The sequence below is a fragment of the Nasonia vitripennis genome, chromosome 1 (assembly GCF_009193385.2).
Source record: "Nasonia vitripennis strain AsymCx chromosome 1, Nvit_psr_1.1, whole genome shotgun sequence".
Classification (NCBI taxonomy): domain Eukaryota; kingdom Metazoa; phylum Arthropoda; class Insecta; order Hymenoptera; family Pteromalidae; genus Nasonia; species Nasonia vitripennis.
This window is the reverse complement of record NC_045757.1, coordinates 17,443,404-17,461,653: the sequence shown is the minus strand read 5'-3', so window position 1 is coordinate 17,461,653 and position 18,250 is coordinate 17,443,404. Positions and strand designations below refer to the sequence as shown.

Here is an 18,250-nt window from a genome sequence, read left to right as displayed (position 1 = left end):
TCGCTGGCTACCAGTGCAGGTTGCGGCCGGGAGACTATAGCTGCGCTACTGACGGAGAAATTGCAGCGGACCAGTGGACCACTGACTTACCGACGGGGAGGATAGGTGCGCGAGATGGTCGAGGTGAGCGCGGAGAGATGGCGCTGTCGGGACGAAAATTTGGATTCTTTTTGGCCTTACAGTTTACGATGTTGTTAACCTGTTGCGAGTTACGAGCTATTGTTATAAGATTAGCTGTTAGGACGATGCCCGAAAATCTCGATGTTTCATTGTCTATATACTTAGGCGACCGTTTGTACGTTATTCTCTAATTCAAGTTTTCTTTCCAGTGACTGGACGTGCTGATAGCTTGAAGATTATGCTGTTCGTCAACTACAGCCGAGAGGGTTGATAAACAACGTTGGTATATACTTATACGAATCGAAGTGACTTGGATACTCGACTCTGAAGTCATGGAGGCATTCCTAGCAGCTACGAGAAACTACCTGGTAAACAATATCGTTTATCTTCTAACAAGTCAGATTTGACATATCACAAACGCTCTTTTGTAACAATATTCAACGATATCGTCCACAAACTGCCATGAAAACCCACCGAATCGTTCGCAGGCGAACCTGAACAATTACCAGCGAGTCCGGGTGATTCTGGGAAATTCAACGTGCGACCTCGACTCGGCGGTGTGTGCTTTGGCGCATGGCTTCCTCGAGTACAAAGAGGCCGAGGAGCGCGAGGACGAGAGCCTGGCCGTCATCCCTGTGATGAACGTCAGCAGACAAGAGTTTAGGCTCAGAACCGAGGTCGTTTACTATTTGAATAGGTGCAATGTGCCGCAGGACCTGCTGACGTTCCGGTGAGTCTCAAAGCGGTCGTGTGTCGCGTGTGTATACGCGGCTGTATATAATAGGGGCAGGCGCGCCGGTAAATTCATCCATTAGGGGATCAGGCGCAGGGATATGGCACGGCTCGATATTAATCTGCATCCGGTGTGGGATTAAGACGATGCGAGCGATTTATAATTATCGAATGTGCGTTGAATAAAATATACGGCAACGGCGGGGTATGTGCTTGTACAATTGATGTGCCTCGATAGAAAAAGTATTTCACATTTTTTAAATTACCTTCGCTGAGGTACTTTGATTCGATGGTATGGGTGTACGTTCTTATATGATTTGGACTAATAGGCCCGATTCGAAAGAACGCTTTTCCATGCAAATGGAAGCTCTTCAGGTTGTACTTGTGCTTTATAAATTTAAATTTCCCCCGAGCCCATTTACATGCCAAATCACGTCTCATTGCACTACATTAAATTTCCTAATCGTTACTCGCGTTTGCTTGGCATAAGAATATAATACGCGAATCTAACTTGAGGAATAAATCAAATTCCAACTGTCCATCGATCGGCAATAACCTGCTTTGATTTACGAGCTATGCAAATTTTAAGCTCACTCCCACTGCAGTCGCTCATTTCCGGCGTCTCGTGCCCTACTCGCGTAAAAACTTCTCACAGCATACAGCATACACAACGATCCTCAGCTTCGCTAACCTGACAGAATCATTCATAAACATCGATCGCCATCGACTATTCAAGCGGCCTTAAAAATTTAATCCCGGACGCCTCCTCGCGATAATCGCATCCCGCCTTTCACTCATTATCCACCAGTTGATTCAGGAATTCATAAACCGGAGGCAATAAGAATAGCAAACGGCATTTCCATGCAAAAAAGCTCAGCTTGCAGACTTTTCTCAGCGTATCCTCATGTCGAATGAGAACGCCAAGTTGTACAGCCGCGGCCGTATTTTAGTTTTATTTCCCGGGCTGATTAATTTACGCCTAAACCCCGCGAGTAACTGATGTTCTCGCGCTAAGCTCCCGCTCGGCGATTAATATTCAAGCCCGGCTTTTCTTTCCCGGCGAAAAAACTTCCGGCGCACGGCTCTTCTCTTCAATAATAAATCATCCCCGGCCGCGCCGACGAGTTTTATTTAGGCCCTCGGCCACAACAGCAGCGGCGGCGGCTATAGCTGTATATCGAGTGCGAAAAAACGCGGCACTCGAATTACCATATCCGATTCATAAAAGATTGACGAATTTTTCCCGACAGCCAGCTCGTGTACGCGCGGCTGTTACTTTTGGCTTCGTATCACGCTCGCTAGAGAGAGCAAGCACCGCCGGCTATTGGCGTTGCAAAGAGCGAAATTGCGTTTTCATGGCCCTGTTGTTTTTTCATTTTCGTATTTTTAATTAAGTACCGCGCTCGGCCGGCTCTTTTTTCCCGCTGAAAAAATAATCGCGACGCCGCCGTCAGCCGAGTCCTTGTATGCTATCTGGTTCTCGAAGCGCGGCTGCGGTATAGTAGTAGGAAATTAAAAGGTCCGTGTAACATCGAGCTCTCGCAGCTCTTGGATTTTTAATACCCGGTACTGCGATCGTTTGACTATTCGTTCGCGGCGTAGAGAGCTCGGGTTTCGAATTGCAGTCGGAAAGAGGATTATGCCGGGCTGTACGTTAAAGGGCCGATGCGCATATAAGATAAATGGGTTAAGTGCAACGCGAGCGCGTAATTGACGCCGTCCGTTTCATATCGGCGAGATACTTGCGTCGGAAACGAATAGTATGCCGATAAACGATACACACATGATCCGAGACCTCTTTTCGATAGAACGTCTCTCTTATATACTGCTGTAGCCGAACGTATTCTACGCTAGTCGTTCGTCGACCCTATAGAAATAGGTCATCGCAGATTACGCGCGGAAAATGATCACTCGCATAATTACTGTGGCGAACGAGAGCCAGAGACACGCGCGGGAGAGAGAGAGAGAGAGAGAGAGAGAGAGAGAGAGAGAGAGAGAGAGAGAGAGAGAGAGAGAGAGAATTGCAATAAGCATCGGCCATCAATTTGTATCCCATTATTCCTTGTTAATGCCGTTCGATGCGTCGCGTCGCGTGTAATTCAGACCTGCCAATAGCAGCAGCCAGTGCTACATGCTCGGGGAAGCTCGATTACTCGCTGCTTTTTAATTGAAATATTTTTTCCGCCTATGAGGAATTCATTTATCCCCGGCGCATACCTATACGCGAGCGCGACGATCGACTGATCGTCGAAGGACAAAGAAAAAAAATATCATCAAACGGCTCGCACATCGCATCCCGAGGGATAGTCGACGGGAGGCACGTACATACGTCTCTCCGCGCGAAATGAAATCGTCGAGTGCTAATATCGACTGCACTTGCAAAGCATCGCGAGCTGTGTCGTCCGCGATATAAAGCGGATACTCGTTGCGTCCGCGAGGGATATATACAAATAATTGCCGATATGCCAATATGTAATACAAGGGGCCAGCTGCTGCTCTGTGCGTGGCCTGAAAACTGAAGTTGCCTGTTGTATTATTGAACACCGCTCGTGCGCAAACGAGATTATTAAGGAGAGCCGCCGACGACGACAGCGTTTGTTATATTCGTCGAGTTTTTTTTTTGTTTCGTATTGTGCTTTTTTATAATTGAGTTTGTCGTCGGTACGCTCATTAATTATATAAAAGCGCGCCTTTCATCGTTATGCGCGCGGACTGTCGCAAAAAATTGAAATTCGAAAATATAATTGCCTCGTGCGCGCCTGTATACGCGCTCTCTTTCATTCCTATTGATCGATATGCGCGACGAGATTAAAAGCGTTTCATTAAATTCGCCTTGTTATACACTGCGCGCACGCGAGTTGAACCGGTGTATTTTTCAGTAAAATAACGATATACTATAATATATACAGCTCGTTTGGATATCGCGAAGAGAGTTGTGGTATTTAATTCCGAGTACACATCACACAGATAGAAAAAACCCGAGTATAATATCGCTGTTGCAGTACACGCACAAGGTATTCAGCGCGCCGCATATATGAATCACCTACATTTCAAGCGTATATGAACGTCATCTTTCTTGTACCTATGTCTAAAAACTGTTACACTCGAGCGCGGTACTACTTACCAGGCATTCTTCCATCAGCCGCACATGGCACTCGCTTCTCTCGACGGAAGAAAAACGCCAGCTCTCGTCGCGCTAGCGGCCCTCCGGGGAGCGAGGACAAAATTCGGAACGCGACGCAGCAGAGCGAAAAATGCCGTTTAAGAAGCAGCTCACGAGTGCAGTCGTCGCGTCGAATTGTAAGCTTTCAACAGCTTTAGGATAATCCATATCGCGGGCTGTAATTTTCTTTAGTAATGACACTGCATATATATATATATATGGCTATATATATATATATATATGGCTGTACGAGTGCGCGTCGGCTTTCGTGTAAAGTATATTCGCTTTTTAATAGCTTCTGCTCTCGTTGCAGCACTCTTATATAGCTACTGCGTTGTTTACGCGTTGTTCGTTCGGATGTAGAGCTACGCGACGAGCGAGAGTCGCTTCTGTTTTTAATGGATTTATGCTGATTTATGGAGGAAGAAGCGGCCGATGGCGACGAGATTCCGCCACTCGAGAGTCTATATACCGTAACAGCGCGAGGAAAGCGAACATAGCCTCCCTCCCTCAATTCCTTTTCGTCCCCCACTTTTCGACGTTTGCTGAGCTATGATCGAAGCTTCGAAGGTGAAGTAATCCTAGAAAAAAAGGGCCCCGATTCCTGGTTGTAAATCACATGTGTATCGCCTCAGCCCGGACCTTTCACACTTAAAAAAATAACTTATCCAAAATTTTGTAAATTTAATTGTTCATAGTAAATGAAAATAATAGTTTAACTTTTGTAGTATTAAAAAATTAAAAGTCAACAAAATTTCAACGGAAAAAATCGGATTAAAATAGTTTTACATCATGTAATAAATGTAAGGTATGATTGATATTCAATATTATAGGAGAAAAATAAGTGCAAAATACATGCCTTAATTTTTATTTAAAGTAAATTAAAATAATTTTCTTGCAAATTAAAAATAATTGTTATAAAATTTTAATCATGCTTTTGACGCTTCAACTAATTTTTACTTGTTCATAAATTTAGGAAAATAAGTCTATATTTTTTGATAATGATAAAGTGTTACATAATGAATATTAAAAATAATTTAATGAAACTATGATGTAGAGCAACTTTGATCCGATTTTTTCCATTCAAAATTTGTTGACATTCATTTTTTAGCAATATATAACTTCTGTTATTAATTTTATTCATTGTGTATTTTATTGAATTTATCAAAATTTAGATATATGAATTTTTTTCTAGTGTGAAAAGCCCGGGCCGAGACGCTACACGTCATAATTTTCAGCCATAAGTCGACACCTTTTTTTCTAATAGGACTACTTTGAGTCCGCCAAACTTTGAGTGGTGAGGGTCGAAAAGGAACTGAGGGAGGGAAAGGCGTTCTCTCTCGCATTTACATCTTCCTATTAGAAAAAAAAGTGCCCTATGTTCGCTTTCCTGGCGCTGTTACGGTAGAAGACTTAAACGTGCTTATATCAGAATATAATTGCGGCAGTCTGATTTTACGAGGCGCGCGGCGCAGTTATGTTTCGCCGCTGCATATCAATTCGCGTATGTATGCACCTCATGATAATACAACCGAATAATCACAATGCATATGCAAATGGCATGCAATCGGTATATAGATATACATATAATTGATCCGAACTCATAAGAATAACATTCGGAGGACGCATGTACCGCGTTGCGGCGATTCCGATAAGCAAACCCGAGATTCACTGCTTTGAAATATCAGGCCTGTATCCGTTGAAAGACGCTTGAATAAAACTTGCGAGAAATACTGTATATATCGATGAGGATTATAAGCCATTCATCGTTTTCGATAAAAAGCTTCGCATAAAAAAGTCCCCTATATAAATGGAAATAGAAAAAGCGAGCGTATACAGACTCTTTCATCTACTAATATCAAGCGCGCATCAAAGGATCTTTCTGTTCCGATCCCCGATAAGCTTGGACTATGAAAAAAAAAAAATGGTAATGATTCGAGAAGGTCCCTAAAAAATTGTTTTGAATCCCGATCCTTTGACTTTGCGCTCGTCGAGACCATTCAGAAATAAAATAATATAAAAATTCGAGCCTTTCATACACACACAGTTCAGTACGTTCATCCGGACCTTATACGCGTCGTATCCCGAAAAACAGCGAATTCATCAAAACAGTCTTAGCTCTCTATGCGTGAACACCTATATACATAACGTGGAACGACGAAGTAACGTCTGAGCAATTTCGTTCCAACGTGCGAGGCTCCTCGCTAAATCATGCACGACGCGCTTTAGAGTGGATTTCCATCGCTGGCGTGATTAGTGGGATTAGTTGATTTTAATAATTTTACCGGCCGGGCTTCGCCTCCTCTACTCCCCCACGAATCTCAGCGCGTGGGAGTATTATATATAGACTTCCAAGGGCGTCGAGAACTCTGCAGACGACGGAAGCCCGCGCGCGCACAATAAGGGAGTCGCTCGCGGAGAGAACAAATATGCCTTCGCGGAGACGGCTCTCTCTCTCTCTCTCTCTCTCTCTCTCTCTCTCTCTCTATCCTTCCGACTTACTCGGCCGACTCTTGGATATTTTATGCCGCGTTATTCTCGCCAACTGAGCATAATTTACGATGCTTATCAAAGCGCATCGCCGCCGAGAGCTTCGCTTTGTCCGCTTTGACAAGCGGATTTCAGCGGAGAGTTTTGGGAAATACTTCTATCTTCGCGAGACACTGGTACTATCGTAGATACGTCGTCTTCTCAATGAGAAATGAAAAATATATCGCGCGCGCGGGCTTTTCAGAGCATCGAAAATGCGATTCTCTTGTAAATGAAAGCTATACGCGTATATGTATAGGATATATGAGTAATAATACACGCTATTCATTTCTATGTTTTTCGCGTGTACTAAATGTTCACAGCGATACCAACCCTTTGACGGATTTCCTCGTATGCGGCGCGCAACTCTAATCGAAAAGTTATTTTTCTACGCGGAAACATTTATTCCGAATTCCCATGAAGTAGGTACATTGCAGCGAGTAAAAGTTAGGAACATATAAAAGATGCACGATATATAATAACAATCGCAACAACTGCATACGCCGAGTGCCGTTTGCATGATTCCTCACATATAACAAAAAGCTTCCTCGAAAATTTCCAACAACACACACACATATATATATATATATATATATATATATATATATATATATATATATATATATATATATATACACACACACACACACACACACACACACACACACACACACACACACACACACACACACACACACACACGCGCGCGCGCGTTATCGTTCCGCACGCATACAACTTCGTTATGTAGTGCAGCAAACAAGAGCTAACGTTCAATGTGCAAACAACAATCTATCGTTTTTCCGAAAAGCTTGCGTTCACGCGCACGCAGTGCAGCTCGCATAATTATTCATAACATTTCGCGGAGCTGACGGAAAAATCGCGTTTGTTTCCCGGCCTGTATACCTGTGCCTGTAGGGGGGAAGCGCGTATATGAGCCTGTCTGGGCGTAAAAACGGCATGAAAACAAAACGAAATCGCGACTCGTTTTACGAGCTCTCCTCGCGCTATTGTTTATTTATATACAGCCACGTTGGCCAATGTATTTCGCAAAAAGTACGGCCGACGTGTTAATTTTTAATCGACCACGAAGGCTGAGAGCTCTCTTTCTCTGACCGCAGCGCATGTATGTCGATGTTGGTAACAGTAGCCCGTGTCGCTCGGTTTGACGATAATTGATTTTTGAGCCGAATAAAGAAAGCTTAAAAACGCCACCGACTTCAATGGGCACCGCGGTTATTTACTCGTTATAGGTATAGAACATATTCGTAATCGTAGTTTGTGGATAATACTATGGGCGTTTGAAATATGCCGAAAGAAGCATCAAAAGTACAGCTTATAAAGCGTCGACGGACGGATTGCGCTTCGTTTCTAATTAACGAACATCGGGCTTGCGTGTACTATACGCGTATAACACCAACATCGATTTCAGACGGTTTTCCAGCCGTCATCAATGGTTAATGAGCCACGAAGGTCGCTGACGGATATGCGAACGTAATACATAGCCGAACTGGCGAGAGAGCCGCTCTGCGCTGCGCTAAATTAAGGTACATTTTTTGAGGTGGTGTAGACGAGGGCCGCAGACGATCGCTATACTGCGTATACGGCAAATGGTTACCTGACCCGTATGGATTAGTAACGTTAAAGACGGTTTCGAGCGGCGGCGCATCGGCGAGCAACCCCTTGCTCGCTCGGCTTAGCAGAGAGCGGCGTTGCCCTTTTCGGACGCTAATGCATGAATATTCCTTTCGAGCAGCTCTAAGAGGATTAGTTTAGTGTCTAATGGTCTGCTGTTCTCCCAGTTTGATTCAATGCAATAATGTATAGCATGTAATTAAATCGTTGATTAACCGATGCTTGCAGACCGAGCTGTATGTAGTTTGTTGAATAACAGAACAAATACGCGTTGTGAGCCGGCTCGTTGTTTACAGCGCGCCGATTCCCAATTTCCAGAAACAACTATAACTCCCCATCAAAATTCCCTCGCCCGAATCCCCATCACAGCCCGCGGTAATCGCCACGTAAGATATCCGCTCGAAATCCCGGCAACGTCAGTAGCCAGCTAATCAAAGCTCGGACTAATGCAACGGGACAGACGTCTCTATACAGACATGCACAAGAGCTGTACCAGTCTCTGTGTTGTGTTCCGCAGAAACGAGATCGAGCTGAAGCCGTTGCTGGCCTCGGGGAAATTGGAACTCGTGCTGGTCGATCATCACGCGCTGCCAGCGGACGACGCCGAGCTGTTCCCGGCCGTGCTCGAGGTGATCGATCACAGGCCCCAGGACAGCAACTGGCCCTGGACCAACTGCAGACTGGCTCTCGACACCGTCGGCAGCTGCGCCAGCCTCGTCGCCCGGAACATCATCCAGCGGCGGCCCGACGTCGCTGCCACTGTTGCCTCTCTCCTCAAAGGCGAGTATTACACCATTTCGTTACTTACATCTCGGGGGGTCGAAACTATTTTAGAGTTTCGATAAAATGCCCGAACGCATGTAGACAGATCCGCGCGTGGGAGTTCCGCAGTCGGCGCTAACACGCGGCCACCCTTTGTCTTTGGGAGCGAGAGCCGATGTAGCGAAGGAGAAGAGGGTATAGGGGGATGAAGGATGTTTTGGTTTGGAAGTATTTTACACGAGCTGCTGGGGTGCGTGCGCTGCGGGTGTAGGTGTTAAGCCCGACTACACTGCGTATTTTCTTGCGGGCTTATTTGGTCAGGACGGAGGGATTTCATAAGTTTGTAAGCCCTGATTTATCGGACTTTTTTTTCTCTCCCGAGCCCGGCGAATTTATCGCACGCAGTTTCGCGCTGCTGTTGAATGATTTTCAAAGGGTGCGTGCGCGCACGCCGATTTTTACAGAGGAGATAGCGCGGGGGTGTGCGTCTCGAACGATTAGAGCGTGTATAAGTTATCTAGGAACTTTTACGGTGGGTGTATAGGTGTATAGAAAATTTGTTAATCGCCCGGAACTATAAGCCGAGGATATGATGCTTAGCTTCTTTCGCGAACAAAGTTGGCCCATCGGTTTAATCAAGTGCGCGCGAGAAGCGAGATTTAATTTTATTTGTTCTCTGCCGGGCTCCGACGAGAGACTGTAGCTTATTGCGCAGATGCCTTGCTCAGTATAATAGGGTCATCTTGGAAACAATACTGTCCTGACGAACGATAAATCCCAGGCATTCCACTCTCTATCTCGGCCCGCTTCAGTCCCGACGGGCGATTTTTTCCCCGTAGGGGCTTTCGTTATAGACGCACGTAATGCCGCGGACAGCGGAGACAGGATAATAAATTCTAATCCGATGAAATCCCTCTTCCTTTTCTCTAGTTTCTCTAAAAGCTTGATACAGCACAGTGCGCAGATATAGCGAGCGAGCTTCAATACCGAGAGCGGCTAATTTGTAAGACGGATGAAGCTCATTACTCTCCTGCGCGCGCTCGCCGTGGTGCGGCTTGTTATACCGGCGGAAAACTGGAATTGATTCGAAAAGCGTTTAAGCCACTGCGCGCTCTACAAGTCCGATTCGGTCTTTCGTCAAACATCGGAGCTGCTGAGTAAATTGCGTTAGCCGATGCGTTCGTCGCAAAAGTTTCGCGACGATTTAACCTGTCGTTATATAGCCATACATGTATGATATCCGTATAACTTTGACATTCCCTGCGTGTGCCCCGATACACCACAATTTATCAGCGCATGGCCGGGCTTTCTTTCGTTATTGCTTTTCAAGTTTCCGCACAGCTCTCTCTCTCTCTCTCTCTCTCTCTCTCTCTCTCTCTCTCTCTCTCTATCGTTTCTCTCGCTCACTTTCATTTCACCGAGGCGGAGAGCCAGTTTGATTCCGTGAATTATGTATTTAATTTACGAAGCTCAATTTTCCGAAATTATAAATCAACATTTTTAATCGAATCGCTGAAATTACGGAGAATATCGGCTACTCATTACGCGCATCTATGTGTACGTCCGCAGATCGAAATTGAATTTGATACCGCGTGCGTGAAATATCTGCGCTTTTCACTCTGATTTCAACTCGATGAAAAGAACTGTAACAAGAGATGATTAAATTGTGAATGATGTGATTATCTTCGAACTTTTTCAAATCTTGAGGGTACACATAACTTTTTGTAAAAGTCATGCTTCTGAGAAGGAAGTTATAACTTTTTTCCGTTTACGACTTCGTTGGCCTACTTCTGGCCTCTTTCGTTCATTAGCTGTCGCTTTCGAAATTTGAAATTCTAATATTATAAAGAGCTTTTGTAGAGCAATCTGCTAACTAGAAAATGCAAAAAAGAAAGTTGACGCTTTGGCTCTTCGTTATATTCCCGACTAGTCCAAACTATGGCACTATACGTATATAGAGATAAAAAGCTCACGCCAAAAAAGGGGACCATACTGATAAAAAGCATCGCCAATAACTCGGCTAAAATCCACATCAGTCTCCGCACAGAGACAACTCTTCCGTATCAGGCAGACGCTCGGCGTGTTCCATTGAACGAGTCGTTAAATATTTTCGCAGCTCTGCTCGAGCAGACCTATACGCAGTCGCAAGCTCGATAAATCGTTATTTTTCCAGAGGATAAAATATTCGCGCGTGCGTGTGTTGCCAAAGGCATCCTCTTCCCCTGAATCCACAATGAATGCGCGTACATATAGATTCGCGAGAGCCGTGCGGAATGTTTGGAAATTGCCGACAGGTAACGTTTGCGCGGCCGGCACAGTGAGAGAGAGAGAGAGAGAGAGAGAGAGAGGGAGAGAGAGAGAGGGAGAGAGAGAGAGAGGGAGGGAGAGAGAGAGAGTGAGAGAGAGAGAATACCACCGGCGGACTTCAATCCTCTCCCACACGCACATACATACGCTGTATACGCACACGCGGGTTCGATACTTTTGTAAACATTATATTAGCCGGAATGGCGCGGGTGGCAATCGCGCGAATCGAACCCTCGGGCTAGGCCTGCTTTTTGCCCCCCTCCCCCTCCTCTCTCTCTCTCTCTCTCTCTCTCTCTGTCGCTCTTCCACTCTTGTTCTTGCGCCGCTCGAGCACTCTTTGTTATACTCATTCACGCGTGTGCCATATACACGTGTGCGTGCGCCGCTGATGCTGCTTGTGCGCGTTTGATCCACTGAAATCACCGGCTGCAGCGTATATTGCTCTGGGAGGTTATTGCCGAGATTATTATGCTCGCTGCACGTGAATTATTTCGGCTTTCAATGTAGCCGTGTATGCGCGAGCTCTGGATTATGGTCAGCGGTTTCGGTGCAGTCGATTTTTGCGCTTATAGTTTGCTCGGGTCGAGATTTCTTCAGACACTGCATATACGGTTGTTTATCGGTATCGTTGTTACGTACGCCGGTGTATTGTGCAACCTTATAAAGCGACGTTACTCTAATGAAATTGTACATTTCATTGGAATGATTTCATTGTTGCGACGTTTATTTGCATATGAAATACGCTCGCTCGTATATACGATACGTTTGATGAATTTATCAAATAATTGCGAGGCATGGTCGAGCAGTCTCATCAAAAAACGCCCTCGATGCAACATGTGTCCTCGTGTTGAACGATATAAAGCGGATTTGAAAACAAGCATATCGCGATCATCGGATTACTACAACGTTGTGTACAGCAATAACAATTTCCCGATGTAAAGAGCAGAAGTAGCACATGCCTCCTCTACATTTCACACGCTTCGGAGTTAAGGGGATGTCGTCCCAAAAAACACTGTTTTTCTATTACCTAAAACTTTTTGAATAAAGTTTGCAAATGAAAAACCGAGTCTGTAGCGCCGTAGTGTTAAGTTTAATGAATCGTTCTACCGAAAGAAAAATTCGATTGGGCTTTCTGTTTTTCTAGAAGTTTGGAAATATGAAATACCCTTACACCTTCCTAGAAAAGAGCCGCGCAGAGCCTGCAGATCCCTGATAAACAATGGACGACTATAGATGCAGCGCGCAACAAACGCGAGAATAAATTAATGCCTCCCGCGCATTTGACGTTTCATCAATCATTAGCGCGCACAGCGAGCCATTTCCATTTGGGCCGCGCGATTCCTTCGGAGATATTTTATTCACACGTCGCCGTGAAATATAGCCCTCCAGATGTATATTTAATTCCCATTTTCCTACTCCCGCTTTCTTTCTCCTCGACGCGACCGTTCGGCCTCTCTTTTTAGATTCAAACTCGGCACTTTCTCTCGCGCTTCCGTCTAGCTCTGTTTTTCTGGCTTTTGTTGCCGGAGCTCGCCAAGGGGGACCGTATATACCGGTGTTTCTCTTTTTCGCGCGCATGAATTAGCAATCTCGTGCGCTTTCTCGTAGCTCCCGGGAAGGAGAACCGGCGGGAGGCTTATTCAGCCCAGGCCGATGTCGTTTGCGACGGTACATCAGCTGTATACATACCATTTCCAGTTGCTACGAACGTTCGTTCAAAGCGAATACGGAGATCCAGAGCGATAACTCTAGAATTAAATTCATTCGACGATCCGCAAACGTCGGAAAGGCCCTTTACCTGCGTGGTGTAGCGAAAACCGGGCGCAATGAAATTCCGCAGCCGCAAACTCGACGATCGGTCAAGCATCGCACAAAGCAAAAACTGTGAGCCCGCAACTATCGCTCTGACTCTCTCTCTCTCTCTCTCTCTCTCTCTCTCTCTCTCTCTCTCTCTCTCTCTCTCTTTCTTTGGTTTTTCAACCCTTTGGACTTTATCTGCGGCCCAGGTATTCTGCCTCTTACGCTAATTCCCTCTCAGTTTGCGTTGCTCCTCCTCTCCTGGCTTTACATTCGAGAGCAGCTCAACGGCGGCGGTGGCAAGTATTGTTTTCGGTATAATTGAGCGTGTACACAGTAGCCCGTCAGCCGCAGAGCTATTCCTACGGGGAGGGCTCGAAAGTTGCTTTAGGGCTGCTGAACTTTCGGACCGAGCCGCGAGGAAAGGGATTTGGCCGGGGCCAACTTTGCCGAGTGAGAGAAAGCTCGCCCCTGTGTACAGACGCGCGCTCGCGTATACGTGTACACAGTGTAAATGGACGCGGCGCAAATGGCACGCGCTGGCTGACGTCGCGTCGCGCACGTTTGCCGTCCGCCCGTATTACGCTCTTGCCTACGCTCTGCTGGTGCGGCCGAGACTCTGCGGTGTATACGCGCACAAAGGTGTCGAGCCCGAGCGCGCGCGCGCGAGAGAGAGAGAGAGAGAGAGAGAGAGAGAGAGAGAGAGAGAGAGAGAGAGAGAGAGAGAGAGAACTGCGTCGGCTCGTTAGCCTTTTCCGAGAGTTCACTCATTCGGCCGAAAGAAATCGTTAGTCCCTCGCGGTGTGATTGTATACGCCTGACCATATTCAGCCCGTTCTACTTACGAATGCAGCCACGGTTGCGGGGACTATTATATATCCGGCTTGATTGCAGCGGCGGCGCAAACGAACAGAAGTAAATAATTTAACGACTGATCACCGAGCGAATCGCCGGGGGGAGGGGGGGGGGGCAGGTTGTTAGGAGGCGGGCAAACGGGGGGCAATTAAAGCGCTCGCGCGCGATTATACCGCGCAATGCGGCGTGAGCGATAACGTTTCCTCTGATGTCTTTTCAGTTTGCTGCAGCTCTATGCAAATGCCGTATCGTATACAGGAATTTGGAAAATACAGCTCGATGTGAATTTTCGATGATAGCTCTGCGTATGTCGCGTCGTTCGCGAAAGCCGAAACTAATTGCAAACTTGACGAAATAACTCTGGGCTTCACGTATATAATGTACGTAACGTACACGTCGTTGGCCTTATTCGTGCGAGTAAAAGCGGCCAAGTCCGTCTTTGAGTGGTGGAGTACGTGTATTAAGGTAGGGAGAGAGAGAGAGAGAGAGAGAGAGAGAGAGAGAGAGAGAGAGAGAGAGAGAGAGAGAGAGAGAGAGAGAGAGATGCTTGAGTAGGGTTTCACGCGAATGGACTACTCAGGCCTCTCGAGAGGGATGACGCGCTTCCTTTTTATTATTTCGACACGGGAATTGCATTTCCCCGAGCCTAATTGAATGGGGTTTGCCTATCGGCTTTATGCTGATGACGAGGCTTATACTATAGCGTCTGTGATTACCCTTGTTTTTCCGAGATCTTGCGTGTTGTTTGTCCTCGAGACGAAGAGCGGCTGTACGTCACGGTTATCCCGACTGTTTCACCTTCGAAAGAGTGAATTTATCCTCGTTTTTTTGATGAATGAGAAGTCTATTAATAACACAGCTGAAAGCACGTCGATAAACAATAAAATAACAGAAGCACTTGAACCGATACTTTCAGCCATTACCCAAAGCGATTTTTAAGCAGTAGTCGCTTCGATTCGCTCCGCCGGCAAGTAAACTTTAATCTCAAGTCCCATTGTCCATCAACTCGTGCGTGCTGAACTCCCTCCTCCCGTAGTCAAGAAACAATGCCAAGATCCACCCCCGCGCGAGGTAAGCTTGCGCACCGATCCGACAGTTAGCTTCTCTCTCTCTCTCTCCATCGCTCGTTATACGCTCTCGCCTCATCTCTCCCTCTCTTTCTCTTCCTTCTTTCGGAGCCACACACAGAGAGTCGCGGCGTTTTCTATCTGCGGAGGATCGCTTGTTGGGCGATCGCGTTCACAGAGGGAATTTCAATTGACCGCTGGAGCCGCCGCCAAGCAAAGAGCCGTGAGCCGTTCGGCCGATTAGGGCGCCAGTTGTGAGGGTTTCGCCACCCTGCTCTGCTGTGGGGTGTGAGAGCGAAAAAGAGCGAGAGGAGCAAATGCTCGGCTTATACTCCCACGAGGGCTTTTTTTTATTTCCTCGCGGTACTGCTCTGAAAGCTGAGTTCGCGGGATTTAAGTCACTTATCGCGCTTCATTCTTTTATTGCCTTTCGGGGAGAATCCGCCGCTGCACTTTGATGTGCCCGCGCGCGCCTCGAGGAAAGTGTCCAATTTGGGCGGGAAGCTTTTTCCTTTATGCTGTTTTTTCTTCTTCTCTCGGCTTCGCGCTCGAATCGCATTGCTGGACTTGGCTTTGATTTTTGCGATATTGCCTCGGAGTCGTGCTGCAGTTTTCGGATGGAGTGAGGTTCAACGGGATGTCCAAGGTATTATGTATCGATTGCGCTTATCACGTTCGGCAGAACAGCAATAAGGTAATGATTATTGACGCGATGCTCGAGTAACAAAATAATCATAATGATAAATGAAACCACAGCTAGTGGTATCTGAAATACCCAATATAAAACAACTCGGGTTCAATGGCTTTCAGGTCCGATCTTGATAGACACGGCGAACTTTTCCGAGGAGGCAAAGCGCGCGACACCGCTGGACCACGAGATGATCGCGAAACTCGAGGAAATCAGCGACGGCGACGCCCAGGTCCGGGAGAAACTCTACCAGGAAATTCTCCAGGCAAAAACGGACATCAGCGAGCTGACGCCAGTTGATCTCTTAATTAGGGACCTCAAAGTCGTCAATGGCGTGCCTATACCCGGTTTTCCGATTCTCGTGAAGGTGAGTCAGAGCCGCTCCGCTCGCTGTACACGGCCTTATTTCGCTTTTCAGCTTCCCCTTTTCGGGCGGGCTAATTGGTATCCTTTGAGCGGTGTATACATGTTATTGGGCGCATAGAAAAAGCGTTTACACGGCAGAAGCAAATGAATATCCCGCCGATTTGTCGAGATAACGAGTCGGAATAATCTTTGTTCGCGCGGGCGAACACGAGCTGATATCTTTTGCATATGCGCAGACGCGGTGCGCGGAATCGGGCGCTAATTTGAAATGCGCGCTCGCGGTTAATAGTCGACGTTATACGCTTCGCGCGTAATCTCGGCTCTTTATGCGGACTTGCGTAAACGCTGAATTATACTGGGAAACGATTCGAAGCGGTTCTCGCGGAACGAAAATAGCTCGTAAACCGTGCGTCGAACGAATGTACACGGTTTATGTTCAGCGCGGGCTTTTACTGGAATCTACGCGTTTTTTGTTTTTAAACTACATAGGCATTTCGCTTATTAATCAGCAATTCTGCTGCCGATATCCATTCCAAGAATCGGTCAACAGTCCATTAGACGCATCGGAAGCTCTCGAGAGCATCGGGAAAATCGCCGGTGCTTCCGGCAATCCGACGAGTCTCGCGGAAAATGAATCGGGAAGCCCGCAAACTACCGCAGTGGCTGCGCGAGAGCCATCATATATAAAAGAGAATCTCTTCGGGCGCTCGGCAGACCGTGTAACTACTAATAAATCCACTCAATCGAATCTTCACAATCACTCGTCGAGAGGGGATATCGAAAGGAAGAGGCGCCAGCGAGAAGAGGAGGAGCTGGAGAGAGAGAGAGAGGGGGGGGGGAGGAGAAAGTTCTGAAGGCATTAAATAATCCGAGAGCCTGAACGAATCTCTCTTTGTGCATTCGATTTCATCCCTCCTTCCGAAGCGACTCGTCGGAGTAGCTTTTCGAAAAGGCGTGTAATACAAAGTTTAGATCGCTGTCCTTATTTTCATCAAGAACGTTCCGGGTAATCATGTCACCCTTGTCTCTCTCTCTCTCTCTCTCTCTCTCTCTCTCTTTCTTACTCGAGAGCGGGCTCTTCTGAAACGTGACTGGATTGCCGATGACGCGAGCGAGGCAGTATAGGGCCTTTGTATTGCCGCCTGGCAGAGCGCGTACTTCATTCGCCGATCGGCCTCTTTCTCTTACTTCCGTTCCACGCGCTGCGTCTTTTTTCGCGTTTGCGTCTGCAGCCTCTTTTTGCCGCGGCTCCGTCCGTGTGTCCGCGATCTTTTTCCTCTCGCTCCAGCTTCGCACTGTACTATGCTCTCTGTGCTGTCTGTCTGCAGTCCGCGCGTGTGCGCCGGTGTAAATGGCTGCAGCGCTCTCGTTTTTTACCTCCGCGTGTATCCGTATGCAGGCGCCTCGATTTTCCAGCTCGCTCTTTTTTGACGGCTCACCGGGGTCTTTTTTGCTGCTGCGGGGATTTTTAGCCCGATGGTCTTCCGGAGTCTCCGTAAAATTCGACGACTGCGCGAAAAGCTCGATTTTCAATTCTCTGATTAACATGAAAATCGCTTCCAACTACAACATTATCGCGTTCCCCGCTTCCAGCCCTCGAACCCTCTCGCGTGGATTTATCCTTCCCCGTCCCCCAGCAGAGCGGCTCCTTGCTCTAGATGCTTCCAGTCGCGCGCGGGGTGCGGCTAACGGATATTCTCTCGCGATCGATTGACTCGCTTAACGCGAGCCCCGTAAAACCGGCCCGACGACGACGTGCCGACATCGTGCAGGCGCTGCCGCCGCCGCCGCGTGCAAATGGACCGTGGAGCTTTCCACGCTCTTTCTCTCCCATTCCCCCGTGGAATGCGCGATGATAATTGAAAAAGTTTGGGGATTCGCACGCCGACGCTCTGTTTCGATTTTTCCGCTTGGCCGATCTTTTTTTAGCGATTTCCTCGCTCTGTTTTACTTTAAATGCCCTGCGGGGCTAGATACTGCTGACTGTTTCCTTTTACGTGGGTTCGCTCTCGACGTTTCTTGCGGAGAATGGCTGAATTGTTTACTTTTCCGTTTTCGGAAATAATTCCGCTCGATCGTTCTGGAAAAGCGTCTCGTCGCGTGTAATTCATTACAGTGATTCGAAAGTTTTAAATTCAGCTACCAATAAGTGCTTCACACTTTCCATTATCGCTTTTTTTATATAATAATAAAACGAAAACGAAAGGAAGGATCCACTCGTATCGATCGGTT

At 47.0% G+C, this 18,250-nt stretch overlaps 1 protein-coding gene across 6 annotated transcripts in view; it reads left to right on the top strand.

Annotated features, from left to right (window-relative positions):
• The window catches only part of LOC100116175 (exopolyphosphatase PRUNE1), a 62,458-nt gene that overhangs the window by 41,213 nt on the left and 2,995 nt on the right, over positions 1 to 18,250 (top strand). For 3 of the 6 annotated variants that reach the window (XM_032595850.1, XM_031924622.2, XM_032595851.1), the window contains exons 2-5: positions 330 to 488; positions 609 to 850; positions 8,694 to 8,956; positions 15,775 to 16,019. In XM_032595850.1, the coding sequence (XP_032451741.1) occupies positions 453 to 488; positions 609 to 850; positions 8,694 to 8,956; positions 15,775 to 16,019 (786 nt within the window). In that variant the 5' untranslated portion in view covers positions 330 to 452. Of the gene's footprint in view, positions 1 to 13; positions 124 to 198; positions 237 to 329; positions 489 to 608; positions 851 to 8,693; positions 8,957 to 15,774; positions 16,020 to 18,250 lie in introns of those variants that run through there. The other 3 variants (XR_004226826.1, XM_008209973.3, XM_008209974.4) reach the window with 2 other exon arrangements.